At 31.7% G+C, this 17,289-nt stretch overlaps 4 protein-coding genes across 9 annotated transcripts in view; 2 read left to right on the top strand and 2 right to left on the bottom strand.

Annotated features, from left to right (window-relative positions):
* LOC122538234 (immunoglobulin superfamily member 10-like) overlaps nucleotides 1–3,155 on the top strand; it is a 4,919-nt gene extending 1,764 nt beyond the window's left edge. Inside the window, exons 2-4 of the mRNA XM_043672137.1 lie at nucleotides 665–898; nucleotides 1,023–1,183; nucleotides 1,351–3,155. Of these exons, the coding sequence (XP_043528072.1) occupies nucleotides 665–898; nucleotides 1,023–1,183; nucleotides 1,351–1,951 (996 nt within the window). The 3' untranslated portion in view covers nucleotides 1,952–3,155. The remainder of the gene's footprint in view (nucleotides 1–664; nucleotides 899–1,022; nucleotides 1,184–1,350) is intronic.
* LOC122538236 (lipoyltransferase 1, mitochondrial) lies at nucleotides 2,423–4,942 on the bottom strand. Of its 4 annotated transcripts, none has more exons than XM_043672138.1 (4): nucleotides 4,183–4,942; nucleotides 3,603–3,710; nucleotides 3,195–3,408; nucleotides 2,423–3,039 (listed from the first exon to the last, which is right to left on the bottom strand). In XM_043672138.1, exons 1-4 carry the CDS (start codon nucleotides 4,711–4,713, stop codon nucleotides 2,690–2,692), a joined length of 1,203 nt encoding a protein of 400 aa, XP_043528073.1. In that variant the 5' UTR covers nucleotides 4,714–4,942; the 3' UTR covers nucleotides 2,423–2,689. The 4 variants fall into 4 exon arrangements, with proteins under 4 accessions (XP_043528073.1, XP_043528075.1, XP_043528074.1 ...); XM_043672140.1 differs by having other exon boundaries at nucleotides 3,195–3,330; XM_043672139.1 differs by having other exon boundaries at nucleotides 4,195–4,942.
* A 1,808-nt stretch (nucleotides 4,943–6,750) lies between these two features.
* LOC122538264 (prolyl endopeptidase) lies at nucleotides 6,751–10,718 on the top strand. Of its 3 annotated transcripts, none has more exons than XM_043672200.1 (13): nucleotides 6,752–6,965; nucleotides 7,045–7,158; nucleotides 7,381–7,604; nucleotides 7,665–7,852; nucleotides 7,934–8,159; nucleotides 8,291–8,450; nucleotides 8,534–8,734; nucleotides 8,820–9,002; nucleotides 9,095–9,208; nucleotides 9,290–9,438; nucleotides 9,509–9,721; nucleotides 9,791–10,115; nucleotides 10,179–10,718. In XM_043672200.1, exons 1-13 carry the CDS (start codon nucleotides 6,825–6,827, stop codon nucleotides 10,242–10,244), a joined length of 2,304 nt encoding a protein of 767 aa, XP_043528135.1. In that variant the 5' UTR covers nucleotides 6,752–6,824; the 3' UTR covers nucleotides 10,245–10,718. The 3 variants fall into 3 exon arrangements, with proteins under 3 accessions (XP_043528136.1, XP_043528135.1, XP_043528137.1); XM_043672202.1 differs by having other exon boundaries at nucleotides 6,807–6,918; XM_043672201.1 differs by lacking the exon at nucleotides 7,045–7,158 and having other exon boundaries at nucleotides 6,751–6,965.
* A 286-nt stretch (nucleotides 10,719–11,004) lies between these two features.
* On the bottom strand, nucleotides 11,005–16,303 carry LOC122538266 (phospholipase ABHD3). Its single transcript, XM_043672208.1, has 7 exons — nucleotides 15,691–16,303; nucleotides 13,725–13,894; nucleotides 13,088–13,298; nucleotides 12,593–12,705; nucleotides 12,137–12,374; nucleotides 11,862–12,027; nucleotides 11,005–11,746 (listed from the first exon to the last, which is right to left on the bottom strand). The coding sequence occupies exons 1-7, from the start codon at nucleotides 15,790–15,792 to the stop codon at nucleotides 11,568–11,570; spliced, it is 1,179 nt and encodes a 392-aa protein (XP_043528143.1). The 5' UTR covers nucleotides 15,793–16,303; the 3' UTR covers nucleotides 11,005–11,567.
* Nucleotides 16,304–17,289: the final 986 nt, after the last annotated feature.

Raw genomic sequence — 17,289 nt, 5'->3', positions numbered from 1 at the left:
TTGTGATATTGATAATATTTTTATATAAACAACTAAAATTAATTACGGAGTTATTATTTATTTATAGTATTGTGATATAAATATAAATTATCATAATCACTATAGACAAAGGCAACGATAGATTTTAATTCCACCATTTCGCCGCTATGTGGCGCTAGCATTTCAGTGTCCATAAATTGACGAAATTTTTATTTGCAAAAGAAATTAATTAATTGACGAACCTTTGCAATTTCACCTATGAAATATGAGATTCTCAGCTTTCTTTTCTCAAATCTAAAAATTTAAATTCTGCCCAATAGGTCGGAGTATATTACATTCAAAATTTGAATGATGTGCGTATCATAAATTTAATACAGCTTTGTACATAAATCTTTACTTGATCGATCAGTTATTATTAATGAAATATAGATCGTATAAAGAAATGTAGATCGTTCAATTCAAGACATTCACATAATCCATGTTCAATAAATGTTTCCTAATTTAAGATTTATTAATAATAAGTACAGAATACTACTATTAATTTTACAAATATAAAATCCCTCGATCCTTAATGATTTATGTTGTAGTCGATTACAAATTTTATTGAAGTTAATTTGAACAATGATTTCACTAAAGTAACGTGAATAATTTGCACATTAAACAAAAAAACTGTTTATTGTTTTAGAATATTGGATTCACGAGACTGAAATACCTTAATCTTTCCAAAAATGCGATCAGCGAAATTGATCTGAACGCTTTCGATGGACTTACAGATTTAATGGTCATGGATTTATCAAGAAACAGGCTTAATGACATTTCCGCAGAAGTCTTCGAGAGAAATAAAAATCTACGAATTTTAAAATTGTCGAAAAATAATTTCAAGTCGCATATACCGAAGTTACGATCCTCTTCGTTAACGGTACCAACAGAAACATAATGTGTATCAATTTTTTTTTTCTTTTTTATTGCCAATAAGAACGTATATTATTATCTTTTTACAAAAAAATTTCATTTTTAATAAGGTGAAGTAAATTTTGATGTAGGAGCTAAGTTTGGATTCATGTCAAATTAGTCATTTACCTCTAGACACGTTCAACGGACTCAAGCACCTTCGTCGTCTCGATCTTGCAAACAATTTGATGATTCAGATGAACGCTATTGCCGTGCAAACGCTGCATTTTTTGCAGAAATTGTCATTGGAAGGGTACGACTGTCAAAATATTTTCGAACAGGAATTTAACTTTTCAGTCCAATGTTTCGTCACTTCACTTTTATCATCGACAGTGTTCGATTGTTGAAAACATTGTCGCATCTTGTCATATGGCGGAAATTTGCAAAACCGAAAGTAAACAAAATTCTATACTTTTCCAGAAATCCGTGGTCCTGCGACAAAATTATGGTCGATCTGCAAATGTATCTCAGAAATAATGGCATCGAGTTCGATGAAATTTGCAGTAAGAAAGGGAACGTACGAAAGTTTGAGAAGATGATCGTTCTTCCTACAATGACACGCAATTACCATCGCTCGAAAGTTGCAAATCCCAAGGAAACTAAGCAACGAACAAATCGAATCGAAATGGAGTCTAATATACTAAACAACAAAACTCTGTCAACGTGTCAAGAAACCGCAAGTCCAACGCCTGTTACCGATTCGGAAGATAATTATTCTGTAGCATATTGGTTTCTTATTCTTGGCTTTATACTTGGTATTTTGAGCAGGCTAGTTATTTCTTATATTTGGTTATTGGGAGTGTATTTGTGTAACCGGAGATATAGCGTTGAACGATTTAACAGCGGATTCATAATCTCTCGAGAACAGTCTTTGCTGTCGTTGAACGGACGCATGGAAAACGATGGAAGCCTGTCAGAATTTTACCCAAATACTCCTCCGCCGGCCTATCGGGATGTTATGCTACAACCAAGCCTCTATCGTTACCCATCGAGAGTTTCAAATTTAAATAGAGACAGATAGAAGATACCTTATTGTTGCAACGCGACTGAAATAATTGGAAACGTACATCACTGTACCATTTATTCAAGTTAAAGTTCCAATTTCATTCATACGTTATATATTCTTCATGTAACTTTGTTTAAGAATGATTTGTATATCCATACATTTGTTGTTATGCATCCTATATTAATGTTGATAACGAGGTTATCGTCCAATAATATTTTAATTAATTTTGTATGTTACATATTCTTCATGTAACACTGTCCAAGAATGACATATCTATACAGTCGTTACTATGCATTTTGTATTCACGTTGATAACGAGGTTATCGTTCAGTAATGATGATTAAATTAACGAATTATTTTATTTATTTTATAGAAAACGAAAATAATGAATAAAAATAACGAAAATAAATTCAGCAAATTAATTGGCAAATTCAGTAAATTAACAACTAATCACGAAATATATCATGAACACAAACGCGTATGTATCTTTCATTAACAAGAGTAATATTTATTAACAAGAAGAATACACAAGTAACACGTATATATATATATATATATATATTAATAATGCAAAAATATAAAGTCAAAGAGTACATAATCTAAAATGCATCTTTTTTTTCTGTTTTATCATTTATGTTACAGTATATTACACATTGGAAAGAATTAATCTTTCAGTGGAACTAAAATACAAAAATAATGTTTTCAATACAACGATAATTTAAGTACAATCATTGTGATTGTTCGTCGGGTTTAATCATTGCGTAGCAATCATATTACTTTTATCTACAGTTTGACTCGTGTTCAGCGTTACAGTTTTACAACCGATCGCGGTTATTATATTTTCCATTACTTCGTGATCGTATCTCGAGCCACGTAAATTAGTTATCACGCTCACGTCTTCGTTAAAGTCTCTCGATACCAAATCGGCTGGCAATTTCATCTTAATTTCTTCAATGATGCCGTTTTCAATTTCTAGCACCAAATTGAATCGATGGATTTTGTTGTCTTCGGCAGGCACATCTACAACACGTGTTACCATGAATTTCGGTGTTTTACCGTAATTCCATTCCCAGGAACGAAACTCGCTTATTAATTTGTCCAATCCTGAAAACAGTAAGAAGTATAAAACACAGTGTCACTTGTTCCCTCCTAGTGTCGCGAACCGTATGATAAGCAATTTAATAAATATTATCGGCACGAGAATGATTAAATACACGAAAGGAAAAGGGTGACATATTCTTTATTTTTATAACATTTACCTGGAAACCAATCTTCGGTGGGATTGATGTATTGAAATCCTTTTTGACGTTGAATGAGTTCCTGTCCACCGTCTTCTAGAACGAGAGCGTTAGTGCGAAGATATTCCCAGCCTATCGCGGTAATGAGTTTGTCCATCTGGATGTGAGAATTTATATCAACTAAATTTTTTATCGGAGAACGCGTGGACGTTGTAGCATTTGTTTCTATACCATTCTGTAATACAAATAAGCATGTAAACAGTGAAAATTTGAGATTGCCAAGAAATTAAATTTTGAATAAAAAAGAAAGAAAAAATGTTTGAACCATTTCGAACCAACAAGGAGGAAATTAGATTTGAAAGAATGTAAAAATTTTGTATCGAAGGAAATAATAATAAATGCGACAATGATTGAAAAAGGAATGTATACCTCTTTTTTCTCCAGTGACAAGTTTAAAGCTGTTTTATTAACGTTGACCAATAGCGTGCAGTGATGATATGCGTTAGGACGTCCTAATTTCGCCGCGGTACCCGATATCTGTATTTTAAAACAGTTAAGGATACACAGGTAACTTTTTCGCAAAGCGCGAAGCTTTGCTTCTAGATAGGTTGTTCCAATATTCCGGTACTATTTACAAAATATAAAATAAAAGAAAGAAAAATACAAAATAAAAAAAAACAAACATGAAAAATCTGTTGATACATTATTATTATATGTATTCTGCTTTCATATATTTTGTATTATTATATATTCTGCTTTTATGAAGTGACTATCGATTCTAAAATAAATCGTCTGCCGATGTTTCGAAATACACAACTTAAAGATACTACACGCGTATATGTATACTCCTCAGATCGTCTCTATGTTGGTACGACGAAGTTAAGATAATTAACTTCGCTCCATCTTCGTTTATCGTTCTAGCAAATTAATATACTTATTAATATAATCGTCGAGCGTGTATTTTTGGAACATCCTGAGTAAACAGATATACATATTTTTGATACATTACGCGAAAGGATACTTTGTACTTCTCTTCGACAACGATGTCGTCGCGTTTGTTAACCTCCGCTTCGACACCCCATTCCCGGTACAAAGCTCTGGTTATGATTTCCAGATTGTATTTCCGGTTATATCGTTCCCGCGGTGTGAAGAACGACAAATTCAAATTACCACGGTCATGGTAGACAGTACCGCCACCACTGTTACGTCGGACCAGTACTACACCACGTTTCTCAGCTAGCTGGGTATTGTGCTCGATCCACGGGTTCTGATGGCGTCCGATCACTATACACGGATTGTTACGCCATAGAAGTAACACGTGATGATTTGTAAAATCTTGGTTCTTGTAGAACCAATCCTCTAACGCTAGATTGGTGAATACATCAGTGGACTGCGATATGAATACTGACTTTGTGATCGAATCGTTACGATTGTTTTGTTTCTCGTTGAAGCTCGACGTCGAATATCTAGACACTCGATAGAAATTATTGTATTGAGGCTTTCGTTTGACAACAACCATAAATCTGTTGATCAAAGACATTTTCCCTTTCTTGCGCACACGTGTGATTGAAATGTTTCCTTCGTGCACGATACACACGCACACACACACACACACACCGCGCGCGCGCGCGTGATGCGAAAACTCTGTAGAAATGTTGCGATATCGCGTGAAATCAGTCTTTGACTATTAAATTCATGAGGTGTTACACCTCCGTGTATTTGTAGCGAGATCAGCCTTGATAGCGTTTGATGTTTTTGTCTGTAGATAGCGGATCTAGTGACACGGTCTCTTCATGAAGTTAGATTGGCTGGCTGTTATTGAAATCAGGTACTCGTGAAGGGTGATTGTTTGATGCAACCACTTCCACGTTTGATCCAGGGAGTTGATACGGTATCGGATACCTAAACAGTCTCGGCAGTCCTTTTGCATTCCTCCGTGTGCTGACAGATTGGAGAACAAATTCAAATTACCCGCAGCGAACGACAGACGTTGTTCGGACGACCTCTCTCTGTTGATCCGTTAAATTCTTTCGAACGTAGCGTCGCTCAGGTTACGCGTTTGAGAATGAATTATACGCGGTTGCCAGAACCAGAATTCACCGATGCACTCGTCGATTCACTATGAATATTTTAGCGGTGGATTTTGATGTTATATAAACTCCGTCTGGTTGACGAAAGTAGTGGGGGGTCTTTAAACACCATGCAAGAGGTTATCTAAGTTCGCAGCACAAAGTACAGCTGACCCGCTCGCGATAAAGCGCAACTCTGTGTGGCTCGTCTTCGTGATTTGTGAATCGTGATCAACCCTCCCATGGAGTTTCAGCCTCGTAAATATTGTCACGGATACCCCCTCCGTATAATTATTTTCCCAGACATTTTTTTCACGGACATTATCGAATTCAGAATGTTTGCGAAAAAATACTGTTTAATATATTAAAATGTATGAAAAAAAAATATATATATATGTATATATATATATTTCAAAAGATCATATTCTATATGAATCTTATTTGTATATTCTACGATGTATATTATTGCCCACTATCTAATTTTGTAATTAAACAAAGGATTTAAAATGCAAAATTAATTTATTATAAATTTTAAACTATACTTCCAATTAAAAATGATAAGCAACTACGATATATTTGACGAAATAACATCAAATTTTCTAAAAATGTTTATGTTAAATATATCTTTCTTGACAATTTGTATAAATATGAGTGAAATGAAAAAGAAATTTATGTAGTAAAATAGATTATTAAAATGCCTATTATGATTCAATCTTTCAGTATTTTATTTTTTTTAATTTTTTTTATCATACGATACTGTGTTTCATGCTCATACGACAATCGAGCAACATATGTTGCAAGAGGGGGTAATTAAGGCCAATTTGATAAGAATATATCCTCCTATTCTTCTGTATGATGTATTCGTGCTACTATTGCATTTATAACTGTATTGATAAACGACATTTTTAATTACTCTGATACAAATTTTACATTTCTATCACGTACGCATAATTGATCAAAGTTTATCACTTACTTTTAGATCCTCTTTATATCAGCTGTCACGTGATTTTATCTTATTACTACACGAATTATTTTGTGCTCGTTGAAATAAAAATTTGGAATTTTTACTGGATTTCACGTGAAAATCGCATAAGTGTGTTTCGTGTAGAATAAGATAACATTTAAATTTTTTTGAAAAAAATATGAAATGCTATGAACGCTTTATACGTAATTATAATTTGCTACATTTAAACGAATAGCTTTCATATACGAACTGTCGAATTGAAGATATAATAAGAATATTTGATGGAAATATTTCAATGATACATAATTTTGTATTACTGATGATTTAATAATATGTAACATAAGATAAATAAAAACTGGACAAATATTTTTTTATCCTTTTATTTATGACAAAGAAACATATAATTTAAGGCACACGCATGTATATAAGTCTATTTTAAACAAAGTTATAACAAAAAGTAACAATTCTCGTATAATGCACTAGTCATAAGTAAATAAATTTATAATTGTAATAGCTATTATTCCTAATGCGTGCTATTAGGAAAAATTATTTTAATGTACTGTATTTTGTAAAAAGTTGACTGATTTTCATACGTGTTAAGCGTGAAAAATAAATATCATGGCTGTGTCTTTGATTGTAAACTCATTGACAAAAATTTACTCGTCTAAAATTCACATTGGTATTTGCAAGAATTTACTGAAATCCACGGCTGGTAAGCGCCCACAATTTATTTGCGTATCAGCATTTTCGACTGTGAAAGTAAGATTTTTTACTGATATAATTGTTTGTTAACACTACTACCGGAATTTCAATTATACTGGTTCGAAAAAAAATCTAGGTGCTAGATTTTGCGAAAGAGGAACAAACGAAAAATCAAAATACAATGGAAAAATTACAATATCCTGAAACATACCGCGATGAAACCATCGTCGATAATTATCATGGTGTCGAGGTTAGAACAAGAAAAAAAGGATAGTCTTTTTAAATAAACTTTATACGTAAATATGTTTATAAATAACAGTATTTCTTTAACGATGGAAATAGTTTGTTTTTGGAGACTAATATTGGTACAACATTGGTGTATTTTTATTATTTAATTATATCATAAAAATAAATTTCATACAAGATAAAAGCTACAATGTAAAACATAAAATTTCATGATTTTGCTTACTAGATTCAAGATCAGTATAGATGGCTAGAAGATCCAGATTCTGAAAAGACTAAAGCATTTGTTGATGCTCAAAATGCTGTTACCACACCATATTTGGCTTCATGCAAAGCACGTCAAGATATTCATGATCGATTAAAGCAATTGTGGGACTTCCCAAAATACTCATGCCCTGCTAGATACGGAAATAAATATTATTTTTATAAGAATACTGGCTTGCAAAATCAAAGGTAATAGTGACAAATATATCTGAGTTTCATCACTACAGACAATTATATTTGTTTTTTCAGTGTTTTGTATGTACAAGATACATTGGATAGTGAACCTAGAGTATTTTTAGACCCAAATACTTTATCAGAAGATGGTACCATCGCAATTACTAGCAGTAAATTTAGTGAAGATGGTAGCATATTTGCATATGGTTTATCTATTAGTGGATCTGATTGGTGTACAATTCATTTTATGAATACAGAAACTGGTACAATTTATATTATTTGCATGTAGATGGATATTTCTAATCAAATAACTCATTGTTTCATTGTTTAAATAATATGCACAGGTGAAAAATACCCAGAAATTTTGGAAAAAGTAAAGTTTTCTCCAATAACATGGACTCATGACAATCGTGGAATCTTTTATGGTTGTTATCCAGAGCAAAAAGGTAAAACCGATGGTTCAGAAACAGAAGGTAATCGAGACCAAAAGCTGTGCTATCATATTGTTGGTACATCTCAGTCAGAAGATGTCATTGTAGTTGAATTTCCTGAAGAACCTTTATGGAGGATGTGAGTGATACATTATGTATGTGTTTTAACAAAACTGATTGATTGTAGATAGTTGTAATAGCATAATGTACATTTTATACAAACACTTATATTTTATACAAATGCACTTGTACATGTTTCTGTATCATTAGAGGTGCACAAGTTTCTGATTGTGGAAAATGGCTAATCATCACACCTGTGAAGGATTGTAGAGATAATCTAGTTTACTTTACGGAATTAAAGCCAGAGGTGAAAATAATGGAAAAGTTGCATTTAACCCAAGTAGTTGATAAACTTGAAGCTGATTATGAAGTTAGTGATTCATAGTATGAATGTTCATTGATTTTAATATTTCTTTTTACTATTAATCTTTTTTTTTTTTTTTTGTTAATTAGTATGTAACAAATGATGATACCAAGGCGATATTTCGGACAAATAAAAACGCGCCAAATTACAAATTGATAGCTATAGATTTATTGGACTATAAGCAAGAAAAATGGGTTGATCTTCTACCAGAACATCCTGATAATGTACTAGATTGGGCATGTGCCGTTGATGGTGATAAATTTGTAGCTTGTTATATTGAAGATGTTAAGGTAGCCATAAGTTAATATTTTTAAACATAAAGAAGTATAAAACGAAATGAAGATGGAATTATGACATGTTATGTATCTTCTGCAGAATATTTTACAATTACACAGTTTAACAAACGGAGAAAAACTTAGAACATTTCCGCTTGATGTTGGTACAATAGTCAATTTTGCTGGGCAAAAAAAATATTCTGAAATATTTTATCAATTCAAATCATTTCTAATTCCTGGTATTATATACAAAGTTGATTTAAAAAATGAAGAGGATCCACAAGTTAGTACCGATTCAATGTGTAACTATGTTTATAACTATAACGCGAGTAACGCGAGTAAAGGTTTAATTAATATATGTACATATATTTATAGGTATTACGCGAGATTAAAGTAAAAAACTTTGATCCAAGTTTATACAAGACTAGTCAAATATTTTATACAAGTAAAGATGGTACAAAGATTCCAATGTTTATAGTAATGAAACATGTAGGTACTTTTCAAAGTAACATCTTTCTAAAATAAAATTTCGTTTATATCAAAAGAAGTACATTAATAAATCTGATGTAGGATGCAGTTTTGGATGGTTCTATGCCGGCTTTATTGTATGGTTACGGAGGCTTTAATGTAAGCATTCAACCGACGTTTAGCGTTACGAAGCTGGTTTTTGTTCAGCATTTAAATGGAGTACTTGCAGTAGCAAATATTCGTGGTGGCGGGTAAGTTAAGGCAGACAACAATGTTAGTCGAATGTATGTCTGACATAAAATTTTTTACTATTCATTTTAGCGAATATGGAGAAAGATGGCATAATGGCGGACGATTTTTTAACAAACAAAATGTATTTGATGATTTCCAAGCTGCTGCCGAATATTTGATTGAAAAAGGTTATACTACTTCTTCGAAACTAAGTATTTTAGGTGCCAGTAATGGAGGTTTGTTAATTGCTGCGTGTATAAATCAAAGACCTGATCTTTTTGGTGCTGCAATTGCTCAAGTTGGGTAAGACAAATTTTATCAAAAAGTATATTTATTTCTTCTTCTATTTTATATTTCATATTTATTATACAGAGTAATGGATATGTTACGTTTCCATAAATTTACTATTGGTGTCGCTTGGGTATCTGATTATGGTAGTTCAGATGATCCGAAACATTTTGAAAATCTTTTAAAATATTCTCCGTTACATAATGTAAAAATTCCTGAGAAAGGACAGTATCCCGCAACATTATTACTAACTGCTGATCACGATGATCGAGTAGTACCATTGCATAGTTTAAAACTTATTGCTACTTTGCAACATACATTAGGAAAATTACCGCAACAAAGCAATCCTCTGTTAATTAAAATCGAAACTAAAGCCGGACATGGTGGTGGAAAACCAACTATGAAAGTGGTTAGTATGTATAATAATTAATTCGTCATGTACATATAATTGACATTGTATTTCTTATTTCAGATCGAAGAAAGCACTGACATTTTGGCATTTATTGTAAAATCATTGAATTTAGAATTCAAATTATAACATATATCAAGGATATTAACATTCTTATATTTGATACTATGTATAGGTTTTTTAAGATAATTCTGTCCATGGATCAAATCTTTTGTATTTTATCTTTTTCTAATTATTGTGTTACGTTCGTATTGAAAATATATATGCATATAATGCAATATTATTAACATGTACATAGCATGTTAGTACTGAGGAAAAAATGGAAAAGTTATTTTGTTCCTAACATAATATAACGTAATATTGGACAGAATTAATTTTAATATATTTGAGAATGTAAATGTTATGAAGTGGGAGGTGTTTTTACATTATTATCGTACATATTACAAAATGGTATTTCGAAATATTCTAGAATGCTTTTTAGCAAATTATTTTATTACAAAAATTTTTATTGTATCAAATAAAAAATTTATGTAATTTAACATGACTTGTATCTTCCATGTAACAAAATACATATTCCAATTTACCATTTTCTAGGATGAACTAGTAATAATGATCGAATTAACATGCGAGTTTTATTAAATACTAAATAACAAGAATACATTTTATTGATAAAATATATTATTGGACTTCTGTATTTTACATACGTATTTAGCATTAAAAAATTAAGAAAGATAATATAGAATATTTTAGTATATTTTCTTTACAACATTTATTTATAAAGTCTATAACGAAAACTATATATATATAGTTTTATATTATATATATATATATATATAATTTTGCTTCTAGTATCACAATTCATAATATGTTCTTAAATGTGGAGTTATGCTTTTCTTTCAAATCACTGAATTTATTAATCTTTATATTGATTCCCAAAAATAGCATTAGTATAATGACTGAGTACACACGTTTGTACTTTTCAAATACCATCAATTTTTCAGGAACTTTTTTCTATTAGTTTATTATTTAATAGTTTTAGATTTGAAGTAAATTCGCACAAATACGAAACAAACGTATAAAACTAAAATCTTATTTATTTTGAATATAGATATGAATAACAAAATTTCATACTAAATACTTAACAATGTTAAAAATAAATACGATATTATCAGTAAAAATGAACATGTGAATTTCATTTGTTCACGTTATATGCCATGTGCCCATAAAAAATTATATCTATATTATTAACTAATATTTTGTAAGTCGATTAATGAAAATCTTTCCAATATAAAAGCAATGGAAATTCAATAATTATTAATATTATTTACATCACATGTGCAATACCCTGAATATGATTGATTATGGCACGTGATAGTTTTTACGCAATGCCTGAACATGATGTATTCAATATTAATATTTATGAATATGTCTGATATTTAATTTATAAGTTCGTCACATTTGACAATCGAAACCGGTAGTGAACAGAGCCGCGAAAAATTGTGAAAACAGTTTACCCATATATTGTTCTTCTTTCACTGGCCACATACCCTCCATGAAACCAATGTGTCCGCCACGGGATGTTACAACAACAGCTACATTTTTAGTTTCTGATATTTCTTTTACTGGTATAGCTATTAACGAAGAAATCAATTAAGAGAACTATTGTTATAAGTAAATAAGTAAATAATTTAAAAAATTTGCATAACTAACTTAATGGCTTGGTTGATTAAGATAATAATCAGTTACCTTGAAGCGGTTGAAACGGATCATCTGCAGCACTGAGACACAATAATGGGACGTCAATCAAATGTAATTTGTCATGTATAGTTGCATTGGAATAATATTCCTCCACGTCTTTGTAACCGAATTGTTTCACCGTAAAATGTGAATCAAACTCTCTCAATGTTTGACTCTAGCCAAATGGAAAATAATATTTTTGTAATCGTTTAATAAATAGGTAAATTAATGAATATTAAAACATTGTAAAATTGCATTATCAATTTTCCACCAAATAGGCTTACTTTAAGAATAGTGTCAATATCAACGTCGAACATTCCAGTTTCCGAGGAATAGTGCAAACGTTGTAAATTTTTGCGAAGCGTACTGGCTAAATATTTATTTAACATTAAATTGAAATAATTCTCTTCTGTGTTTTTCGTTGCAGCAAATACGTTCCACGGTACGGATATTAAGAATCCTCCTTTCAATTTCCCTCTCGCCATTACTCCTTGTTGTGCTAAATAATTACCTAAAATTAATCTGAAAAAATGCACGTACAATAATATACATTATTATTGCTTTGCTATCGATATTCTTATAGTGTATTAATCGTATCTTTTATATGAATTTGAAGGCCATGAATAAGCAAATTATTTACAAGCACATTTATAAATCACATTATAGATACGTATGTAAGTTATAAACATTTATATATCATTTTGGATATAGAAGAAAAAAAGAAAGTTTTTTTTCATTACCCTCCCATCGAAATTCCTGTTGCTGCAAGAGGCACATGGGGATAAATTTTTTTTACGTATTCGATAACCTCTGATAAATCATCACTATTTGCAGCGCAATACATTCGTGGAGTCTGAAAATTATACGATCGTTCGATTAAATTCTCATTGTAATTTCCAAAGAAGAAGGGTTACTAGACTGATTATGTGGACGTTGGAACAGTTGACATAACAATAAGATGAAATATTACTTGTGGATGATAAGAACATTCAGAGATCATTGTAACTTTATTCTCAATGTATTTTCATTTATTCATCAATTTAATGGAGCAAAAAAAACTATACATATACATATGTAAAACAGAGAAATTAATAAACAAATGATGATGCAAATTTTCACACACTTTTCAAATTTTTATTAATTAATATAATGAATTAAACAGTGGAATAAATCTTTGATTTGCAATATAGTGATATAAAAGAAATTGGAAAAATTTACATGTTATGTTGTTATACCTTTAATTCCACGCCTCCTAGCCCTCTATTGTTGAATATTACACACCGTATTCCGACTTTTTTCGCAGATGAGACAAGGCACTTGATGTATTCCGCTTGACTTGCGCCGGTAAGTCCTGGCAAAATAATTACAATGGGCGAAGTAGTGGAACATCCCTTTTCCGCCCAATCCAGAGCCACTTCACCGCCATCGGACAAGGTCAGAATCTCTCTGTACGACGATTGATTAATTAGATTGAAAGCAAACGAGTCTGGTAATTAGCTTGTAATCGTGCACTCCGAGACAAAAGTGCTCGTTAATCTTTGCTTGTGCCATGCTACAAAAAATTTCCCTACGCAGGGGAAAAAGTACACATTTCTCAGTATGATCACAGCGATATAAGAACGTTGTTGGTTAAGTCAACAGTTTACGGTTTGGTAATATTTTTCATTTTCGATTGTAAATTTTCTTCGTTGCTCTGTTTCTTTTTTTCTTTTTTTTTTTTTTTTTTTTTTTTTTTTTTTTTTTTTTTTTTTTTTCTTTGTTTTTTTTTTTTTTTTTTTTTTTTTTTTTTTGTTTTGTTTTTTTTTTTTTTTTTTTTTTTTTTTTTTCTTTTTGCAGAAAAATGGCAATGACGTTAAACATAAACTTACCAACCTTCGATAGTGAATAGGTGGCAAGATTCGAGATCTAAGAATACTTGCTATAATGGTCTGTGCTCTAGATTCGAAACACCATAGCGTTGGCCAAAATTTGTTCCTCACTAGTGGCACGTGCTCTTCTAAAAACGATCGGAATGGCCCGTTCGCACATACCAGCATAGGCGTCTAAAAGTCATTTTAAACGGCTTGTTATTTTTTTTCATCAATTTATTGGTCGCGATGAACGGTTTGATCAACGAATATTAAAGCTGAGCAACTGTAGGGGATTGAGGATAATTTAGCAGTAAAAGAATCGGATGAATATATTACGATATTTTTAGCAGTAAAAGAATCGGATGAATATATTACAATATTTTTGTTGAATTGACGCCCATGAATACATAACATATTTCGCAATCATGCTAATAAATATTTAATAATTTAATGAAGAAGAAAAGCAAAAGAACTTATAATTAGCTTAAAGCTTACGCTCATAACCATTAGATTTCTTTATTTCTAAGCTTACGCTCATGACCATTGTATTTCTTTATTTCTAAAGTAGAACGTCTAAACTAAAACTATCTTCTAAAAACTAACTTCTTTATATCTAAAGTAGAACGTATAAACTTAAAAGCTTACGCTCATAACGCCCATTAGATTTTTTTATTTCTAAAGTAGAACGTCTCGTTAACATAAAATAAAAAAAAAATTCGTTTTATCGAAAACGAAGCTTATAAATCACGTGTCTCCATTGAGTTTGTTATAAAAAATTTAAAAAAAAACAATTGCACAACTGACGTTATCGGTAAATTCATGTATAATTCATAAATTAAAGATGAACTAATTTCAATGGATCGTAATAATTGAATGTATGGATATATATAATTTAACGTGACGATTCGTTTTAAATGTATTAGTCTCGATTTGAATATTTATTTAGCAAACACGATGTGTCACCTGTTCTGGTACTGCATGTACCGCGCGCGCACACCTAAATACACATGCAATTTGTCCGGGGCAAGTGCCTCGGAGTTTTTAAGGTCGAATTAATAGATTGTACGTCTCCTCGTGGCTCGTACGAAGGGTCGTGTGAGAGTTCGAAGTATTCGTATCGCGGAAATCCTGATAATATATCGGCACGGATTAATAAACCGCGCGATAAGAAAAATTACATTAGACTTTGGAAATCTTTCGATAAATCAGCTTTATCATATTGTTATCGCGAACCGTTGGAACGTTGCAGTTTAAGAACGCTATGTATTAAATTTCACAACTTTAATATTATCATGTATAAAATAATAATATAAGTACATTGCGATCATTAAATAACCGTATCAAATAAATGCGAATTCAAATACCTTTGTTCGTAAATACAAAATTGAAAATAATTAGACTCGAGCAATAATTATGGATAATTAAGGACTGGTGTATTTCGATCATGCGATTTTTCCAAATCTCGAGTCACACGCCCAAGTAAAAGACACTTCACCGTGAAAGTGTCAATGACTTGCGCCAGTAAAATAAATCCGAAGTTTTAAATTGTGCTGGCAAAATTATTGTTAATAGAACGAACGTTCTAATGGACGCGTGACGTTGGTCTAAATGCGGTGCTGATTGAATTTAACGAAGGTTAAAAGACAAGCGGATAAATACAAACCACCGTAACTGTATACGATACAATCTGAAATTTATATATTGTTGATTTTTACTTTCAATTATATATCAATTTCTTCCCTAAAACGTGCATACATCGAAGACACTAAAAAAACAAATATAATATTCTCTCTAAAAACAAAACTGGTACGTACATCGTTTAAATCGCCTTAAAAAGTTATTATATGCCTGTTGCTTTTCTATGATATACATATCATGGCTCATCAGTTTGTTCATTGTTCTACTCGCACGGCGATTAATAACCAATGATAAATTTGCGAGGGGATAATAACGAAACGACGAGGGAAGCAAGATACTTTATTACTCACTTTAACAACTTCGAATAAGTAGTAGACGCAGAATCCAACGCCCAGCAGCGCCCCGTAGTAAGCCGTCGGAATGTCAAAAAGTGGTTCGAATAAGTTCAACATTGTGCACTTTGTCGATACGTGCAACAGACTGATGTCACTGAAAATAACGCGAACGAAACGGTTTGACCGAGATCGTTGACAATCTTTGCAAGCCGAATGCCGGTAGCGGACAACCGATCGCTAAGCATTAGGAGCGACTTGGTCGGCCACGCGCATGACGTTCAAATAATTGGACAGCCAACTAGCTTACTAGACGACCGGCCGGTACCACTAGTTGTACATTGACTATACTGTACGGACACAAACGTACACTTGAGAATCAGTCACGTGCACGCCAGTGGATTCGCTCTCCACTCTCACACTTGCAAACTAACTCGTCCATGGTCGTTCTATATGCGCGTGTACGCGTTCAGAAATGTGAGAGCCATGTGCAAGGTACGTACGTACGTATATAACGAAGAATTATGCAATACAATGATTTCAACTTATACATTCGGCACTGCCAGCGCAACTGATTCGCTTTGATCGTTTTACATGCGTTTAAACCGTGCTTGACGAGGTTAAGACACACTGTGCACGTCGTTATAGTACACGATTAATACACTCTTTTATTTATCATGTCACAATGTTCATTTTCACTCGTTGTAAAATGCATGGTAGACAGATGCTTTTTTTTCTTTTTTTGTATTTTTTACTGTGCAATTTCAGTGTTATCATGAAGCTCCGTGTACACGTAACGAACGTGATTCAGAATAAAATTTTCGCTCACATGAACGTCCGTAAGTATAGTCTACACGTCGCTTAAATGTATGTCACACCGTTTATTTTCAATAAATCGCGCCTGTTTTACACAGGGTTATAATTTGGTAAAATCGTCCCCTACTTAAACTTCAATTTCGAACGTGTGGTTCGGGTCAGTTCGTGACATTATTATTTATTTCAATAAATTAATTAAATATTTGAATCATTTAAAAATTGTTGAAAATCGATGTAAAACTTCTTTTCCTTCGGAACCTTGAAAATCTTTTTTCAAAATTGCATGGTTTCTGCCTGCTAATTTAAATTCAGAAATTTCACAAAGTGTTCAGCGATGGTGAGTGATTGATGGAAGTTAATATGTCATTAACTATACCTTGTTCTTATGGAGATATATGCTTATTTAATTTTTTGTCGACTTAAAGTAAAAAAATATTGCTACAAAAAAATTATTTTATACATACAATTGCCTATAATTTATACTTATTTTAACAAATAAATCAATAAAATGCGTCTTTCAAATTATCATAACGGAAATTTCTTTTGACGAAGTTTTAAAGCTAATTTTAAAATATTCAAAATCATACAATGGATAATATCACCTGTATGGATACTATGATAATTATAGAGGATAATATGATAATTTTCATATTTTATCGAATAGGACGTAAAACTTTAAAACGAAAGAATGTACATCAAAAATTATGAGTAACATGGTTTTTAAGACAACATAATAAAATTTCTGAGAATATCAATTTTGAAAACTTGCCGGATGTTCATAAAAATGTTCAAATTTTTTAA

Source organism: Frieseomelitta varia, unplaced genomic scaffold, assembly GCF_011392965.1.
Source record: "Frieseomelitta varia isolate USP_RPSP 00005682 unplaced genomic scaffold, Fvar_1.2 scaffold_976, whole genome shotgun sequence".
Classification (NCBI taxonomy): domain Eukaryota; kingdom Metazoa; phylum Arthropoda; class Insecta; order Hymenoptera; family Apidae; genus Frieseomelitta; species Frieseomelitta varia.
The sequence above is the reverse complement of the archived record's forward strand: the minus strand, read 5'-3'. Positions and strand labels throughout refer to the sequence as shown.